Source organism: Nicrophorus vespilloides, unplaced genomic scaffold (assembly GCF_001412225.1).
Source record: "Nicrophorus vespilloides isolate i.1.1-1 unplaced genomic scaffold, Nicve_v1.0, whole genome shotgun sequence".
Lineage (NCBI taxonomy): Eukaryota > Metazoa > Arthropoda > Insecta > Coleoptera > Silphidae > Nicrophorus > Nicrophorus vespilloides.
Genome location: NW_017100082.1, coordinates 9485 through 27572, shown reverse-complemented (window position 1 = coordinate 27572; position 18088 = coordinate 9485). Strand labels below are relative to the sequence as shown.

The following is an 18088-nucleotide window of genomic DNA, read 5'->3' as shown; positions in this document are numbered from 1 at the left end:
ATGACATTAAAATATATAAAATATCATTAAGATGTTGAAAAAGCGTATAGTTTAGTTTAAAACTTTGATATAAAACAAAAGGCATTAAATGTAGAAGTAACATTTTATAATATGTTTGTAATGTGTAGAAGTATTATTAAAATTGTTTTAAAAAAATGCCAAACATTTGGTTTTTATTGTCGATGTATGGAAATCATTTAGATTGTTAATATTTAATGTCGAATATACATTTTAGAGCATTGTAAAGCACGCAAGCGCTCTGTTATTTGCTTTATTTTGCTGTAAGTGTGTCATTCGCGACTATGCAGAAAGTATGCGGTTTTTTGTACTTTGTATATACTCTCAAAACTATTGTTTGCGTCGAGGACTAGCGACAACCCATTTCCAATAACGAAAGACACGAAAATAAATATATATATTAAAAAAAAACAACTCATTTATGGGGGAACATTCCGTCTCATACACAAACGCAATCTATTTCTGTTTCAGTTCACTAGGTGTTATAAACGCGTTCAGACGCTCCGCACTGCCGTACAGTCAGTGATTCCTTTGCCTTCATTACAGTTCCAGAGTAAACAAATAAAGTGCACGTAGTCGCGTAACTACACACGGAATCAGCAGCTACATCGTTCTTCTTAACCTTAAATAATCCGCGCTACAAGGATGGGTGACCAAGGGATGTACTCATTGGATGTGGTCGATGGAAAGAAGCAGGATGCTACCACCAAGAAGTGGTACAGAAGCGCCCCGCACAGGTGAGCCACGATAAATTCCAAAAAAATTCCATTGCATTTGCCAAGTGGCGTCATCGAATTACTGGCTTATCCTTTTCTTAGTCATTCGAGATAACCGATAAGAGTTGGTGTAATAGGTGAGAGCGTGAAATAATCGCATTGTTGTAAAGGCAGATAAGTGTTAATGCGCGTAGGCAACCAGCTCTTCAAGTATTGAATTTATATTTTTTGTTCGTCGCATTTTTGGTTTCGAATTGACCAATGAGGTCGCGTTACCAATTTTCGTCTTATTGGTTGAGAACCTTTGATATGTTGTTATGTTCCAATGAAGTCACGACATTACAATGTCTACACGTACAGAGGAGTTTTGAAATGTTGTGTTCCTGATTTTAGTTTCATTCATTTACAAATGGTACGTTGTTAACCATTACTGCGTCTTTGAATATGCGAATACAACAACAGCGAGTTATGTACACATTAAGCTAAATGCTAGAGGCTCTTCCAAGAGTGAAGAAGCAGGAGAAAGGACCAAAAAAATATGTATAAATCATATAATTAATAACACAAACGTCATTGAACAAAAGTTGAACCTATTAAGTAATTGTTTTCAGTATTTCTATAGATTGTGAATCATTAAAATGTTGCCATCGACTTGACACATCTGGACTATACAGTATAAACAACAAACAGATGAAAACTGAAGCGATTTTTTTTGCATTTGGAGTATTAATGCTTGACCACTATTTGATCTCTCAATTAGCTAATCAATTAACAATAATTAAAGACGCTTCAGTTGAAAGCTAAGTAAAAGAGTTTATTATCATATGATTTTTGAATATGGGTCACACCATTCACATTATATAATTAACAACCCAATTGTGACGCCCCGGGTGAATGAAATCATCAAAAATATGGTTTATTATCATATTTTATATATGTGTATTGATTTTCGCGATTTTGTTTTGGAATCTAGGTGGAGTACTAGTAGAATATCAATGATAAAGTTGCGGATTGTAAACAAACGGAATTATCAGAACAACAAATTCATTATCGCGATCAGGAAGCGGCAGGATGTTGTTTCCAAATGATGGGTGAAGGCCGGGCGAGTTTAACGACATTCCCCCCAAAGTTTCAAGGGCTCGGAAAAAGGGCTGCACGAAAATAACGCGCCCTTCACGAGCACGGAATTCTGTCGTTCCGTGATTTATCGTCGAACGCGATAAGTCTCGCAATTAAGTTGTTCTATGTGTGTGTATGGATGTGTGGTTGTATGTGGTGGTTCTCTTGTGAGTAGTCCATGATTATCAATGAGAGCAGTTGCGTGGTCAGCAGCACAGATCGGCTCAGTTCCCGTCCAAGTATTGTAGTGTGCAGAAGAGTGTGTGAGAGCCAAAAGGTGGAAGAAGAGGAGAAGTAGTAGTTGTAGTAACTAGTAGTTATTATGCCGGAGATATCGCAAGAGCTGTTCGAGACCCAGAACCCGGTCGAAAATGCGGTCACCGCGGAAATGCTGAGGGCGCGCGCCAACTCTTCGGCGTCCGGGAATAAACCGAAACTGCCTTGTGACGATCACCACAAGAAGGCCATACTCAAGCACAGTCCGGTATCGGAATGCGACCTGGAGGGCTTCACCGGTGGAATGCCTTCGGTGGAGAACGTCTGGATTGATAAGCGTCAACTGTCGCACAGGTAAAACCCTTTTTTTTCAAAACCCGCCACGATCGTCACGTGCGGTAATAGCAAAATAGTAATAGCAGCAGCTGACCTTGGATTCGAAATCTTTCCGGGGGAATAAAAATAGTTGGTTATCAGTGATGTCTGGTTGTGTCCGAAGATGGCATTGTGTCTGTTTTCTCGCATCTCCAATTCGACCTTAGCAACTAGCCGAAAGCAAGTTATGTAAATTACGTACGGCCAGAGAGGAGCTCCGCACGGTTTCAGCGTTTTATCTGCGCTATCGGCACCGATTCCATAATCCTTAAGATTTCGGGAATGTCGTGTGTGAAACGATCGAAATAATAATAAGCTCTTCTTATCGCTTGTCCTCTCTTCGCTTCACAATATCCTAACTTTTCCACACCCGTTGCAAAATTCAACTCAGTTATGAAATACTCAACTCCTGTTTGCATGATCGCAATAGATCCCTTTAATCTTAAAACCTTGAATCTTAAAATATCATAATTTTCACACTTGAACATATGATTTTATACTTGTTTATTATTCAAATATACTTAAAACTTAGTATAAATTTATATAATTTAATACCAGCAATCAATCAATTTCTTTTCATTAAATTAATGGTTTTATTTGCACGAAACAAACATCACTAATTACTTAGTCTATTAATATATGTACATCATCTGCTATACAAATTATCGTGTTTAAACATTATTTTAATATTTGTGTGTTTGTTTTGCTTCCGACAACGTGCATTATCTGTTGACATATGTTTATTGTTTGGACTTTGTGTAATCAAGAAAATGCGCAGTCTCAAACGGTTTCCTCTATTAAATTCATTTAGACTTCATTTTTGGTAGGTTCTTAATAACCTATCCATTTTGGTTAGATAATTACAAAAGTCTTAATCAAAATTGATAGTTCAAAAGCATTGATTTATTATCAAACTATTTGTATCTCCAAATTATCAATTTTCTAGTTTGAATTAAAACTAGATTATTGAAATATTACAAAATCTAAATTCCATTGACCATGAAATCCTTCAACTTTGCGTATTGAATGAATTTGTTGGCACTACATTAAATCTGTTCTACTAGAGTAGATTTGACTAAAATGATGACTCGCTTTGTTTTCTCTTTGAAATCAACGTTTTGTATAACAAAATATATAAATTATTAAAAAAAAAAATGTTAGAATGATGATTCAGTTTCAAGTGCGAAGCAAAATCTCGAGTTGCACGTACTTCGTTGGTAAACACATTGTGAAATTGTAAAGCAATTGTCCAAGCATTGTTTTTCTTCTTTTGTGTTGACTTTGAAGCGACTTTGATAATGCGTTTATTTCTGTAGGGCGTTTCGTAAATATTTGTGCGGTAAACACAGCAAATCAAATCGTTCTACGCTCATAACATTCATTCATTTCCCATCTTTTTCGTCTCGCTTAATGAATTGATAGACTCGTCAAATTTTCAATTAATTTCTTTGAACAATTTGGAAAGTGAATAAAAAATCTGATAAACTTTGGAAGTTAGGAAATGAAACAGTATAAACTGACCAGTTTTACGCAGCCTTCCAAATTAAAATAAATCCGAAATAGAATGAAGTATGTACCTAAATAAATAACATTGAAATCCGTCGCTTATAATTTACTCTTCGTGTGTTTTGAGCATGTCGCGTATTAATATTAAGTGTATTTTTGCCCCGAATCCATGGTATATTTTGCACCAGAAACTGCGTGCGACTTTAAAAATACAGATTTTCCCCATTTCACGTGGGCGCAGATTTTTTTTCTCGCTGCGTCGGTCGCGTGTGTTTAACTTTTCTATATTTTTTTTTTGTGTAGTTCGCGAACGTTAAATTTGTTTCTGCTCCAGAAACGAAGGCCGTTCATTCAGTAACGTTGCTGATGGATAGGTCTGTTCTGTTGATGTTGGCTCCGTATAAATAGAAAACAACGAAATGAATTAGCTGTGCTAGGATCAGCACGTACGTTAACATTTTGGACTATCCCAAGCATTATCATTATCGCCTTTATTGCTGCCATCATCAGTTTTTGCGAATATCGACGCAATTGCATTTTGGATCATCGGAGAGGTCACGATTTTTGGACAGTTCAATCTGACATTCGGTTGTCTCGCAAAAAGAAAGTCGAAACCTTTTGAACGTTTAATCAGTAAAATCCGGTATTTCTATGCTTAACAAGCAGAACAATAAAATTAGTCAATCAAGTCTGGTCATTTATTTCTTAATAACCATAATATTGATACGTGTAAATAATTAAAAAGTACAATTATATAAAAACTTCCTTTGTAGTATTAGAGATCAAAATAGAAGAAAATATGAATCATTGCAGTAATTTATAAAGCAAAAAAGTAATATATAGTATGTCGATGCATTTTTTGGCAAGGTTTATGATTGCGTTTGAAACATACAGGTACGAGTATTTTTAATTATCCTGGCTTCGGTCTCTAATTTATTTCTATTTGCATCGGATCGCGCGTTTCGTAATCATTTCGGCCATCCAAAAAAATCAAAAAAATTACAAGCAAAGTGGAACTGTAACGAAAGTCACAAATTGAAGTCTCGTTGCGTAATTCGAGATCGATCGATCGAATTATCGATTGATATTAACGAAATTATGCAAATCTATTCATGTTATTCCTTAGATTTAGGGCATGGAATGCAAATGATGTGCTGACACAGATTGACGAACAGATTTACGAGATTATAATTTACAAAAATTAAATTAAATTTCATCATCTTACATCTTTTTTTTATCGTTCACTACTGTTCTATAATAAAAACATTAAGTAAATGACAAGATTTTAATTGGACATCGCCCATTGGAGATTATTACTTATTGGTTATTTGTTGAATCTTAAAGGTAGATCCAGTGGCTTGTGTCGCTTCAGTCTCTGTGTTGTTAGGCTATTCTCCAGAAGATTGACAGCTAGTACGTTTGGGTGTCTGTCTAGTTTATTTTGGTATAGGCTAGAGTTTTTCGTAATTGTTTCCTCTACTGTTTCCATTTGAAGGTCCTCATGAATTCTCCTGTTCGTAATATAATAATCCTTCTTAGGCTCTTTGACTGGAATCTTTGTATGGTCGTAATATTAGATCTGCTGCTGACTGGGGAGTCATTATTCCGTATGTCCAGACAGGTTTTAAAATTACTTTATAGATCTGCAGCTTGTTTTCTTTCGAAATTGTCGAATCTTCCCGTAATAGCCAGTAGAGTTTCCTGAACTTAATTTCAAGTTGTTCTCTTGTTGCTTGGATGTGATCCTTCCAGGTCAATCTTCTATCCAGATGCATATCCAGATATTTAACTTTATTAGACGCCGGTATTATTTTTCCGTTAAGCGTCACTGGTGGGCAGGAGTCCTTTCTCATGGTGAAGGTGACATATACTGATTTCGATTCATTGATCTTCATTCTCCACTTTTGTAGCCATTCCTGTATTAGGTTCAGGTTTACTTGCAACTGCTGGGTCTGCTGGGATGATAATAAAGCAGTATCATTGGCAAACGTTGCAGTTTCAAATGTTTTTATTCATATATGAAGTGGTTTACATGTTTGAATTTTACATAGTATTCATACTGCTTAAGCCTAAGCTCTTTCAGCATGCAGTTTAAGGGTTAGATTTGATGAGTATTAAAAAAAAATTAACATTGTAGGATAGAAGCACATTGTAGAGTAAAAACAGAACATTCTTGAAATCAGGAAGAGATTAGAAAATGGATAGAAATCTTAGAGAACACATTTAGACAAGTACACATTTAGAAACATTAAGATCACACATTTTAAAGAACACCCAGTACACATTTTATAGACACTAAGAAAGAAGTTGGAATTGGTTCGACATTTACATTACATTATAGGATAGAAGTACATTTGTAGAGTAAATGCAGAACATTCTTGAAATCAGGAAGAGATTTAGAACATGAATAGAAATTTTAGAGAACACATTTAGAAAACATTAAGATTACACATTTTGAAGGACACCTAATACACATTTTATAGACACTAAGAAATATAAATAAGAAAGAAATTGGAATATGGAATATCACAGAAAGAATGGGCTAATGTTTTCTGTAAGATCATTGAAAATGGGAACATCAGATTCAAGATTCTGCACTAGTTTAGCTGGAGGGAATGGCATTTTAATTTTTGGTTTTAGCCTGAGACAGCTACCTGGAGGAAGTTTGAATAGAGAAAGTGTGTGATGATTGTGTATTTGAATTCTGAGAGCTAATTTTCCTTGGAGTGTATTTATGAAGTCTGTAATGCTGGGGAAGGGAACAAGGTCGTAGAGTTGAGCAGAGGGATATTTGTAGTGTAACTTTAGAATTTTTCGTATTATTTTCCTTTCAAATTGTAAAAGTCTTTTCAAAAGTTGAGGTGTAATGAGGGTGTGAGTTACTATGGGGCATGTGATTACTGGACGGATGTATGTTTTGTATATGTGTAGTAGTGTGTTAGAAGAGCATCCTCCTAGTCTGGATCTGAAGCAGGCTATAAGGTTGAAGCGGAGATTAACTGATTTGAGAATGTTTGCAATTTGGGTGCTTTGGTTGAGAGTCCGATGAAGTAGGACGCCGAGATACCTAGTGGCGTCAGATTCCTCGATGTCGACACTCCAAAGGTTGATCCCCAGTCTGACGTCTTGAAATCTTCTGCTGCATAAGGTATGCCGAAAACCAATAAGATTTAGTAGGGTTTGGCTTTATTCTCCACCTTCTCATCCATGACTCAAGTCGGCAAACGTTGCAGCTGTTGTTTCATCCGTTAAGGGCATATCTGTGTTGTACAGGATAGGTCCTAGCACGCTACCTTGCGGTACACCTGACGTGATTGGATACAAATTCGTCATTGTATCGAACACTTACAACTTGAAATTTATTACATTCTGATTTAATTTATGTTTGCATGCTGTGTTTATTGTCCAACAAGTTAATTTACTCAGATTTAGTTGTTTCAGTAATATATTTTTTAATTGAATATTTACTTCCTTAGAAAGTTAACAAATGGTGTCGTTTGAAACGCTGCTCAAGCAAAGTGCAAGTTTGCAATTTCTCTTGCTTACATAATTTAATATAGGCAGCGAAACGCTTCACTCGATGCATTGTTATGCTTAGATCAAACGAATTTCTTGGCTTTAAAAATATACATTTTCAGTAGATTTATAGTTAAAATATTTGAATGAATATGTTTCAAATATTTTATCTATAAGTAATTAAACTATCATTGTTTCAATATTTATAATTTTAATCATTGATAATCTCTTGTATTGAAACTTTACTTCATAATTTCGATTTGTAGAGTACTTTACTGATTACATAAACAATATTAAATCTTTACTTATTGATTATATGTAATGTATATAGAAATACTACTGTATTTGAGGAATCTATTTATATTATAATGTAAAATAATAAGCTGACCAAAAACTAAATATAACGCTATGAAATTGAATATTTTCGTTTGTAAAACTAAGGATTGTTCAGTAGAAACAATGGATTTTGTGTTGCGATCTGCGGAACTTCGGAGAGTTCATTGTTTGTATTTATCAAAAATGCGGCGTGTGTGAAAACAAAACAGTTTTCTCGCGTTCTTGATTTTCATTGGCCGTAGCACGACTTCTTTAGTTTGCCCTTGCCACTATCATGCTGCTATTTACGAACATAAGAGGAAATCTACTCAAAAAAAAAAGAGGCGAGGAAATCCACACCAAGGCTAAATTATTCCTTAACCGATTTACGACCATTTTTATATTATAATGAAAACGTTTACTGCTTTTGGATTTAGTTTAATAATACTTGTAAAACAATATAATTTTTTGTTTAAATTATTTTATAGTTATAAAATGGATGTTGTTTTTGGAAATAAATGAAACGAGCAATTGATGGAAAAATTTCAGTGATCAAACAAATAATGCAATTAATAGAAATGTTTTATGAGCGGAAGTCCCGTTGATTATATATGGAATGGCATTTTACACTGTGATTCAAATATGATGAATCGAAAGTAAACCTCCAATTCGCGAATGCAACAACAATAGACTCGAGAATGCAGCGTGGAATTGCGCGTGAAGAATATAAATCTGGGATATCTGGAAACGAGATTTTTATTGAGTATTTCCTGTGGCAATTTGCATATTTGCATCCTAATTTGATAGTTAAGATTAACAAAATAAAAAGTATGATTAATTATGTAATCATTGAATTTGTTTGTATTCAAGGTGTGATTATATATTTAGGAATCTATTTGAATTAAGATGCGTTAACTTTCGGCCATAAAACCTAAAATAAGTGTTTGGAGTAGTGATATTAATACTTTAATTGGATCAGAAAATAAAGTCCTGAACGAGGAGCAATTGAGGCAGGAGGAAGTGGCGTTTAAGGGAATAATTGGTGGCCGGGTTGGGCAAGCACCTCTTCCTGGAATTCGTCCGAAGGCCACGGTCGGAAGATGAATTGAGTTAAAGTGCATTGTTTTGGTCTATTATCTATCCGTTTGCCATGCATTGTTGTTGTACGTGAATCATAGCCTCGATTTGTATTTCGGATACAGCCGATAATGGAAAGTTGTTAGCTTCCATGCGTGTACGAATACTACTCTCCAAAGGCACTCTCGATTCGCGTACTACTCAGTCAGTCGAAGTTTCAAAGTCGCCAAGTGCACTCACTCACTCACACGTCCAGCAGCAGAAAGGTCGTATTTGTTGTTTAGTGTTTGTTTACACACGTTTTTGAGAGTCGCGAATACTCAGTGTTCACCTCCAGATGCATCTCGAGGTGATTGCCGGTAGGCAGCAGGAGGATGGTGGAGATCAGGATCGCATTTTTCCACCTAACGAGTGAGTTTCCTGTTAGAATAATCTACGCAAATCTGATGGCCCCCTTCCGGTTCACTTGGCTCGCCAGATAATAATAATAACAGCGACAACAACAACATTTGCATAGAGATTTATTATAGTAGAAGAATTCTGGGTCGGCATAATGTGCTTCCTATTTTCTTTTAAATCCTTTCCAACGTAATTCTAATCTAATCTTAGATAAAGAACATTACATTATTGTCAAATCGTGCAATTGCAAAACGTTCAGTTTCCTTTAAAATGCACCATTTTTTGATGAGTTTATATTCAAGTTTAATCCTTGACATTAATTAATCAATATTATTCACGTACACGCGCTGAAGTAATTTAATGATAGTTAAGTTCGAAGAGACTGTTTTTTTTTGTATTTAATTATAAAATTATCCTTGAAATGAATATATTTAACATTTTGCATTAGTAATTTGAATCTTTATTTTTAAATTACATAAATTTTAATGACATTTCCATTTCCATCGTGTCAAGTTGTAAAACTTTGTGATCACTAAATTTATTTTATATAATTGAAGCGTTTATTACGAAGTTTTTGTTTATTAACAATAAGCTTATTAAACTGTGGGAAATATTTAGAAATTTGTTGTAGTTTTGAATTTCATTATATTTGTACTGTATTTGTAAAAGTCATCCATTCAACTACAATCATCGACGAACATTGTTTTACTTTTATATTTATAGAAAAAAAGATAAGTAAATAGTTTGTTTGAAAACTTTTCCATTCAGTTGATGCGATGAGTCATATTCTGGGTAATAATGATTTAAACCTTTTCTCACAAAAAGTATTGTCTCTTGTATTGCAACAATTAATACACAAAATCCTCACTAAATATAGATATTTTCACCTTATTACATCTAATTTCGTGTTTGTTGTGATTATAATAATATTTATGAAATTTTATTAATTTTTTTTTTGAAATGCGACGAATTTCTGTTGATATATTGAATAGACTTTTCTGCAGGAGGAATCGATAATAAACCGCATTTCTATCAACGCTTCCTGCTGTCAATGTTGACGACGATGATGATTCGTACGCAAAAACCGAGAAGTTCTCTGAATCGCATTGGCCTTAACCTCTGCATATCCACACACAAGGAAAAAGAAAAATATTTGTTTTATGTCTCTCGTACATTTCTCGCTTATCTTTCTACCTCTTGCGTCATTCTAATCAAATTATGAAATTCACAACGCGCTCTCGTTTTTTTTTAATATATATATTTTTTTGTAATCCAAATTGCTGTACAGCACAATTTCATAATAGTTGGATTTGTTTGGTTTTAGCATTATTTTAGCTCGATTATTTACTTTGTGATCTTTATTTTTTCTTGTTATCAAGTGTTTTATATTTGATTATCCTTCATGTATTATGTGTTAACATAAAATGTTTAATTTGTTGAAAAACTCAATTTTTTAAATTTTAATTTCTTGTATATTAACCAGATAAGAGTGTATTAGGAACCGCTACTTCTTGAGAGAAGATACTTAAAATGATCGTACATAGGAACCTCGCTAACCTAGTTTAATCCGTTCCAAAATTTCAGGATTTTTACTCGTATTAAAAAATACACATAATATGTGTACACAAGTTTTAAAAATGCGCGCAATCCGGGACTTCTCATCTCATTGTCACTCATTATGCAAAACGTCGCTCGTTATGCGAGGTTCCGCTGTATTAATTTAGATATTTGTTGGTTCAAACCATAATTAAAGTTGTGATTAAAATCGGTGATTCGGCATTCATATTATTACCGTGTCATTCGATCGTTTTGATATTTATTCTGTAACATTAATGTGGGAAATATTTTACTAATTCATCATGCAAACACGACGTTTCGACTTGTTTTTCTTTTTTTTTATTGGAAGAAAACCAATCAGCTATGTACACATTGTTGTGTCGATTTTAGATAATCTTTCGTGTTCTCCTTACGTCTTTAAATAAATGCAGGCCATTGTTGCACAACTTTTCCACGAGAAATCGAACGCAGTCGATAAAGAAACGCTATTAATAGACGCCACTTTTCTTTCCTCTGTTTCAGTTCTAAAGTAATTTCTACTCAATATTAATTAGATATAATTGAAAACTAAATAATCTCAATTTTAGATTTTCTTGAAAGTGTTGTCGATAAGTGTAATTAATTCGTAATTGCGCTTTAAAGCTTTTCAGTACCATTAGTGTTAATAACTGTTGACAATAATTGTTATCTGCGTAGTTAAAAATGGACTTGAGCAATTAACTTATGGAACTGTGTAACGATCTAAAGATATTTAACAGAATTTACTTAAGTATACATAAAAACAGTTAAAAATAAACTTAAGTAATTGACTTTTGGAACTGTGTAACGATCCACATAAATTTAACAGGAGTTATTTAAGTTTACATAGAGACAATTAAAATAGACTTAAGTAATTGAATTTTGGAACTTTGTGACGATCCAAAGATATATAACAGAAGTTACTTAAGTATACATAGAGACAATTAAAAATAGACTTAGAACTTTGTGACAATCCAAAGATATTTAACAGAAGTTACTTAAGTGTACATAGAGACAATTGAAAATAGACTTAAGTAATTAACTTTTATAACTTTGTGACAATCCAAAGATATTTTACAGAAGTTACTTAAGTGTACATAGAGACAGTTAATAATAGACTTGAGCAATTGACTTTTGGAACTTTGTGACAATCCAAAGATATTTTTCAGAAGTTACTTAAGTGTACATAGAGACAGTTAAAAATAGACTTAAGTAATTGACTTTTGGAACTTTGTGACAATCCAAAGATATTTCACAGAAGTTATTTAAATGTACATAGAGACAGTTAAAAATAGACTTAACTAATTGACCTTTGGAGTTTTGTGACAACCCAAAGATATTTCACAGAAGTTAGTAAAGTGTTCATAGAGACAGTTAAGAATAGACTTAAGACTTAAGTCAAATACTTAAGTCTTAAGTAATTGACTTTTGGAACTTTGTGACAATCCAAAGATATTTCACAGAAGTTGCTAAAGTGTACATAGAGACAGTTAATAATGGACTTAAGTAATTGACCTTTGGAACTTTGTGACAATCCAAATATATTTCACAGAAGTTAGTAAAGTGTTCATAGAGACAGTTAAGAATAGACTTAAGTAATTGACTTTTGGAACTTTGTGACAATCCAAAGATATTTCACAGAATTTACTTAAGTGTATATAGAGACAAATAATAATTGATTTAAGTAATTGACTTATGGAACTTTGTGACAATCCAAAGATATTTCACAGAAGTTACTTAAGTGTACATTGAGACAGTTAATAATATACTTAAGTAATTGAATTTTGGAACTTTATGACTCTTCAAAGATATTTAAAAGAAGTTACTTCAGTATACATAGAGATAATTAAAAATAGACTTAGAACTTTGTGACAATCCAAAGGTATTTTACAGAAGTTACTTAAGTGTACATAGAGACAGTTAATAATAGACTTAAGTAATTAACTTTTATAACTTTGTGACAACCCAAAGATATTTAACAAAAGTTACTTAAGTGTACATAGAGACACTTAATAATAGACTTGAGTAATTGACTTATGGAACTTTGTGACAATCCAAAGATATTTCACAGAAGTTACTTAAGTGTACATAGAGACAGTTAATAATAGATTTAAGTAATTGACTTTTGGAACTTTGTGACAAGTCAAAGATATTTAATAGAAGTTACTTAAGTGTACATAAAAACAGTTAATAATAGACTTAAGTAATTTACCTTTGGAACTTTGCGACAATCCAAAGATATTTCACAGAAGTTACTTAAGTGTACATAGAGACAGTTAAAAATAGACTTAAGTAATTGACTTTTGGAACTGTGTAACGATCCAAAGATATTTAACAGAAGTTATTTAAATGTACATAGAGACAGTTAAAAATAGACTTAAGTAATTAACTTTTGGAACTCTGAAATGATATGAAGGCTACTTTTTGTTTTGCCTTTATTTTTATTCTGAAATATTTAATTTGGATTTTACATACAGATTGAAATATTTGGGATAAAATGATAAAAAGGATTGAAAGGAAAACTGTTAACATATTTGTTATTAAAAAATATTGTGTTTGCTAAAAGAGAAATGTAGATTTCATATTAAAAAAAATTGCTATTGATTTAATGTCACTGCTGTGATTAATACACGCATCGATGGGTTTCCTCCAATTGAGATGATTGATGAACGGATTAACAATCCCCACGCAATAAGCAATTACACTGTTTGGTCTCGACTATTGCGACATTAAATGCAATCAAAAAATATATGGCAAAGCAGTAAAACGTGTAATGTACGCGTTTTAAATGCATTTAAAAGTAAAATTGAAGTCGCGTCGGCTCGAAGGAAAACAACTTCTGCGAACGTTAAATTCGTTTTATTTTTTATTAAATTAATTAGTTTTAAATAAGCCTGCAACAAAAAAAAATAAACAATAACTGAACGATGTTAATAGGATGTTGTATTTTATGTTTAAGTTTTTATGTATACATTTTCATTAATTATCTAGTTGTAGGTAAATGAAAATTAATATAAAGTGTAGTTAATTTATATCTATGATTGATTTTATTTTCTTGTTGTTGTTTTAGAATCTTCGTCAATCGCAGTCTGCATTTGGAAAACATAAAATTTTATGGCTTCGACATGGATTACACTTTGGCAGGTATTGTAATTTAAATTTGTTGTTTAATGGATGGATTATATAGTTTTTTTTGGTTTGTTTTAGAATATAAATCACCAGAATACGAAATCCTAGGTTTCGATTTGGTCAAGGAGCGTATGGTCTCCATAGGGTATCCTCAAGAAATTTTGGAATTCGAATACGACACTTCCTTCCCAGTCAGGTGAGGAATTTACGCATATTTAGTAAGTGCTATCATTAAACTATATATTCTCTTGCAGAGGTCTGTGGTTCGACACGCATTATGGAAATCTGCTGAAAGTCGACGCCTACGGAAACATTCTTGTGTGCGCGCATGGTTTCGAATTTCTCAAGCAGTACGTATTTAATAATTTTAATCTAGCTCACGTTTCTCATCCAATTATATCTTGTAGCTCTCAAGTCTACGAACTTTATCCGAACAAGTTCCTCACCCTGGACGAATCCCGCGTCTACGTGCTCAACACCCTCTTCAATCTTCCGGAGACGTATCTCCTGGCTTGCTTGGTGGACTTCTTCACCAACTCGCCGCAATACACGAAGAGCAAGACCGGAGTGAAATGCGGGGACATGTTCATGTCTTTCAAATCAATCTTCCAGGTCAGTTTTAGTCAGTGCAATTCGATTCGATGATGCTGTGTTAATTAATGATGAAACCATTTCTTGGCAAAGATGCTGTTGGCAAAGGTCTCTACGTTTTAGAATATGTTATTTAATGAGGATTTCGATGTTTAGGATGTAAGGAATGCGGTTGATTTCGTTCACATTCAAGGGGATCAACTGAAGAAGCGCACCACCGAGAACCTGGAGAAGTATGTCAACAAGGATGACAGGCTACCTATGTTCTTGACGAGGCTCAGGGAAAGCGGCGCCAAGACTTTCCTCCTCACCAACAGCGGATACAATTTCACCGATAAGATTATGACATACCTCTTCGATTTTCCTCATGGCGCCAGGGTATGATTCACAATTTATTATCTCTTAAACTTATACTCAATCATTTAAGTATTCAAATCTTTAAAGTTGTTGCATTATAAATTTATTTGTTGCAGCCTGAAGAACCTCACAAGAATTGGAAGACTTATTTCGATACAATCGTTGTCGATGCCAGGAAACCATTATTCTTTGGAGAAGGAACGATCTTGAGGCAAGTCAATCCAGAAACTGGAGCTCTAAGGGTTGGGATCCATACCGGTCCATTCCAAAAGGAGCACGTGTACTCCGGAGGTAAAAAAAAATACAAATTATTCATCTTGCATCAATAAAATCTTATTTGATCGTTAGGTTCTTGCGATGTTTTCACGGAACTGATTGGAGCCAAAGGTAAGGACGTACTCTACGTTGGTGATCACATCTTCGGTGATATCCTGAAGAGCAAGAAGATCCGAGGCTGGAGGACGTTCCTGATCGTGCCCGAATTGGTGCAGGAACTCCACGTCTGGACAGATAAGTGTCAATTGTTTGATGATCTGCAGAAGCTCGATGTGAAGCTAGGAGAAATGTACAAGTGAGTATTCGATTTAATCGTATGTTTTGCCAAAAAAAAGGAAGTATATTTTACTCTTCAATTTAGAAATTTGGACAGCAGCACTAAAGAGAAGCCCGATATTTCGAAATTGCGTGCGTCAATCCGCGACGCTACCCACAAGATGGACATGTCCTACGGCATGATGGGCAGTTTGTTCCGTTCTGGCTCAAGGCAGACTTTCTTTTCATCTCAGGTAATTATTATGTACTATTACTGCTTCTGATCTTATCATTAAAAAATACCTATTTATACAATTGCTACGTGGAATTAATTAATAGAAAGTTTTCCTAATCAAGTTTCATGTACTTTCAATTACCACTTACATTTTTTTTGCTATATATCTCTTTTTTTTGCTAAATTAATGATCTTTAATACTTGTTTGTGTATATTTTTAGGTGGTAAGGTACGCGGATTTGTACGCAGCTACACACCTGAACCTGCTCTACTATCCATTCTCATACATGTTCAGAGCACCGGCAATGCTCTTACCCCACGAATCTACAGTTGCTCATGAACAGAGGTTCGTCCTCGAATCTCCGTACGTCTCCCGCTCAAAAGTGTTCTCCATGGACGACGAGACCGACGTGAAAACCTCTCAGCATAAAGTGAGTATTTTTCATATAAAGAGCTTTCCCCCCATTAATAATACCAATCAAACAAACTCAGGTTCTGGAACGATCCCAGAGTCAAATACCGCACGTGAGACCCGAGACTCCGCGCTCTGTGACCCACAATCACGACGAAGACTTCTCCGACGACGACAGTGATAAAACCTCAGCGAAGAACGGCGAGAAATCCGATTGAATCAATTACTCAATCCACTTGTTGACGAGTTACCGTTCTTTTCTGTAGTTTTAGTTGAAACGTATATAAAAAAAACAGTGAATTTAATAATCGTAAATAATGTTAATAATACGCAGTTCGCTGCCAGTTAATGCAATTAAAGCACACTTGTTTTCATTTTTCTTCTCTAAAAATAATTAGTTTCTAAATATACAATAAACGAAGAGCATTATAAAGTTTAATAAAAGTTAAATAAAAATTATGAACGATGGAATTGAGAAGACGATGATAATATTATATTGTTAAAGTTAGATTTTATATTTTATATTGTTTGTTTTTTTTAAGGAAAAAGATCATAGTTTATAACGACTTATATATTTATTTTGTTTTTAACTGTGAGTTTACAAATAAACCTTTTTTATTTTATTTAACTCTTTACAATAGTAAATCTTCAAGGTACTCCTCCATCTCTTCCTCTCTACTCTTAACATCTGTTTGTTTGACATTAGCCCATGGTGATGATTCTTCGCTTGTCTGTGCTTCTTTGATAACTTCACTCTCCGCCACTTTTTCCACCTCAGCAATATCCTTTTTCTTCTCACCACTGGATCTCCTCTTTACATGTTTCTTCAAACGCTTCACCTCCTTTTTCTTAGTGTGGTAATTCAACTTCTTGGAGCAAGGTTCACATAATCCTAAATCAATTACCAAAAAAATACATATTTAATAAGAACAATCACAAATGGAATCAGAAACTTACTTATTTTGACCAAAGCGTTTTTCTTCACACTATCCTCAACATATCCAAAGTTAACTTCCCAAGTCTTCAAGTCATCTCTCTCCTCACATTTCTTGTTCCCACATGAGAACTGTCCTCTACCCACAACAACCTCTTGCTGCGTTCTCCAGCGCAGGGCTATCTTAATAGAAAATTACCTTATATTAGTTACTTAGGTTTTAACAAGATTATTTACGGTAAGAATCAAACCTTGTTCTCCTTGTATCTGCTGAGGTCCCCAATGCAGTACTCTTTGAACAACTTGTCATAATACTTTTTGGCAAACCGTTGTCCCCACGATTCTGTGGAATCACTCTCATCCCACAAGAACTTGTGATTCTCTCTGATAACATCAAAGTCTCTTTTATCTTTGGATGTGTCTCTCTGCAGAAACTTTGTATCGCCAGGATTCTTGAGCACATACTCATTTATTAACATCTTATGAACATCGTAACGGTTCATATAAGACAATTGTGATCTTATACTCATCTTGCTCATGGTTAGCAATGGTTAGCAAGCAAAAGCCGAAATATATCAGCTGTTTGATACACTCAACATCCACTATTATTGTGATTTATGATGATTGTAGAAAATACTCGTAAGGTGTCGCTAATATACTGATAATTGCAATTATTGATTTACAAAAACAACTTAAAATAAATATCTTAAATAACATCCATTAATTATAATCATTTCAATTAATTCCATTAATAACATAATAAAAACAATAAATTTGTATCATGCCTTGTATCATATACAGGCAACCCAAACAACAGCTGGATTAAATTATATTGAATTTAATTAATCCAGATTAGATAAGAATATGTTTGTAATTTGTTACTTAATCATGTTGATATACTAGAAATACTAGTACTGTTATATAAAATATAAGCAGTATACCTCTTTGGTTGGCCTTGTGTGAAACAGACTTTAGGTTGGGTTATATGCAGGATTAAATTTCAGAATAGAGTTTATTGATTTAAATTTTATTTTATTAATTACCTGAAACAACATTATACCTAGATT

At 33.8% G+C, this 18088-nt stretch overlaps 2 protein-coding genes across 4 annotated transcripts; one reads left to right on the top strand and one right to left on the bottom strand.

The window, feature by feature from the left end:
* Positions 1-379: 379 nt before the first annotated feature.
* On the top strand, positions 380-16710 carry LOC108566972 (cytosolic purine 5'-nucleotidase). Of its 3 annotated transcripts, none has more exons than XM_017927132.1 (11): positions 380-755; positions 13903-13976; positions 14040-14157; positions 14216-14311; positions 14369-14573; positions 14709-14930; positions 15026-15200; positions 15258-15480; positions 15547-15694; positions 15897-16106; positions 16168-16710. In XM_017927132.1, the coding sequence occupies exons 1-11, from the start codon at positions 664-666 to the stop codon at positions 16303-16305; spliced, it is 1701 nt and encodes a 566-aa protein (XP_017782621.1). In that variant the 5' UTR covers positions 380-663; the 3' UTR covers positions 16306-16710. The 3 variants fall into 3 exon arrangements, with proteins under 3 accessions (XP_017782621.1, XP_017782620.1, XP_017782622.1); XM_017927131.1 differs by lacking the exon at positions 380-755 and adding an exon at positions 2074-2423; XM_017927133.1 differs by lacking the exon at positions 380-755 and adding an exon at positions 9052-9269.
* Positions 16655-17622, bottom strand: LOC108566973 (protein FRA10AC1). Its single transcript, XM_017927134.1, has 3 exons — positions 17273-17622; positions 17045-17204; positions 16655-16979 (listed from the first exon to the last, which is right to left on the bottom strand). Exons 1-3 carry the CDS (start codon positions 17558-17560, stop codon positions 16720-16722), a joined length of 708 nt encoding a protein of 235 aa, XP_017782623.1. The 5' UTR covers positions 17561-17622; the 3' UTR covers positions 16655-16719.
* Positions 17623-18088: the final 466 nt, after the last annotated feature.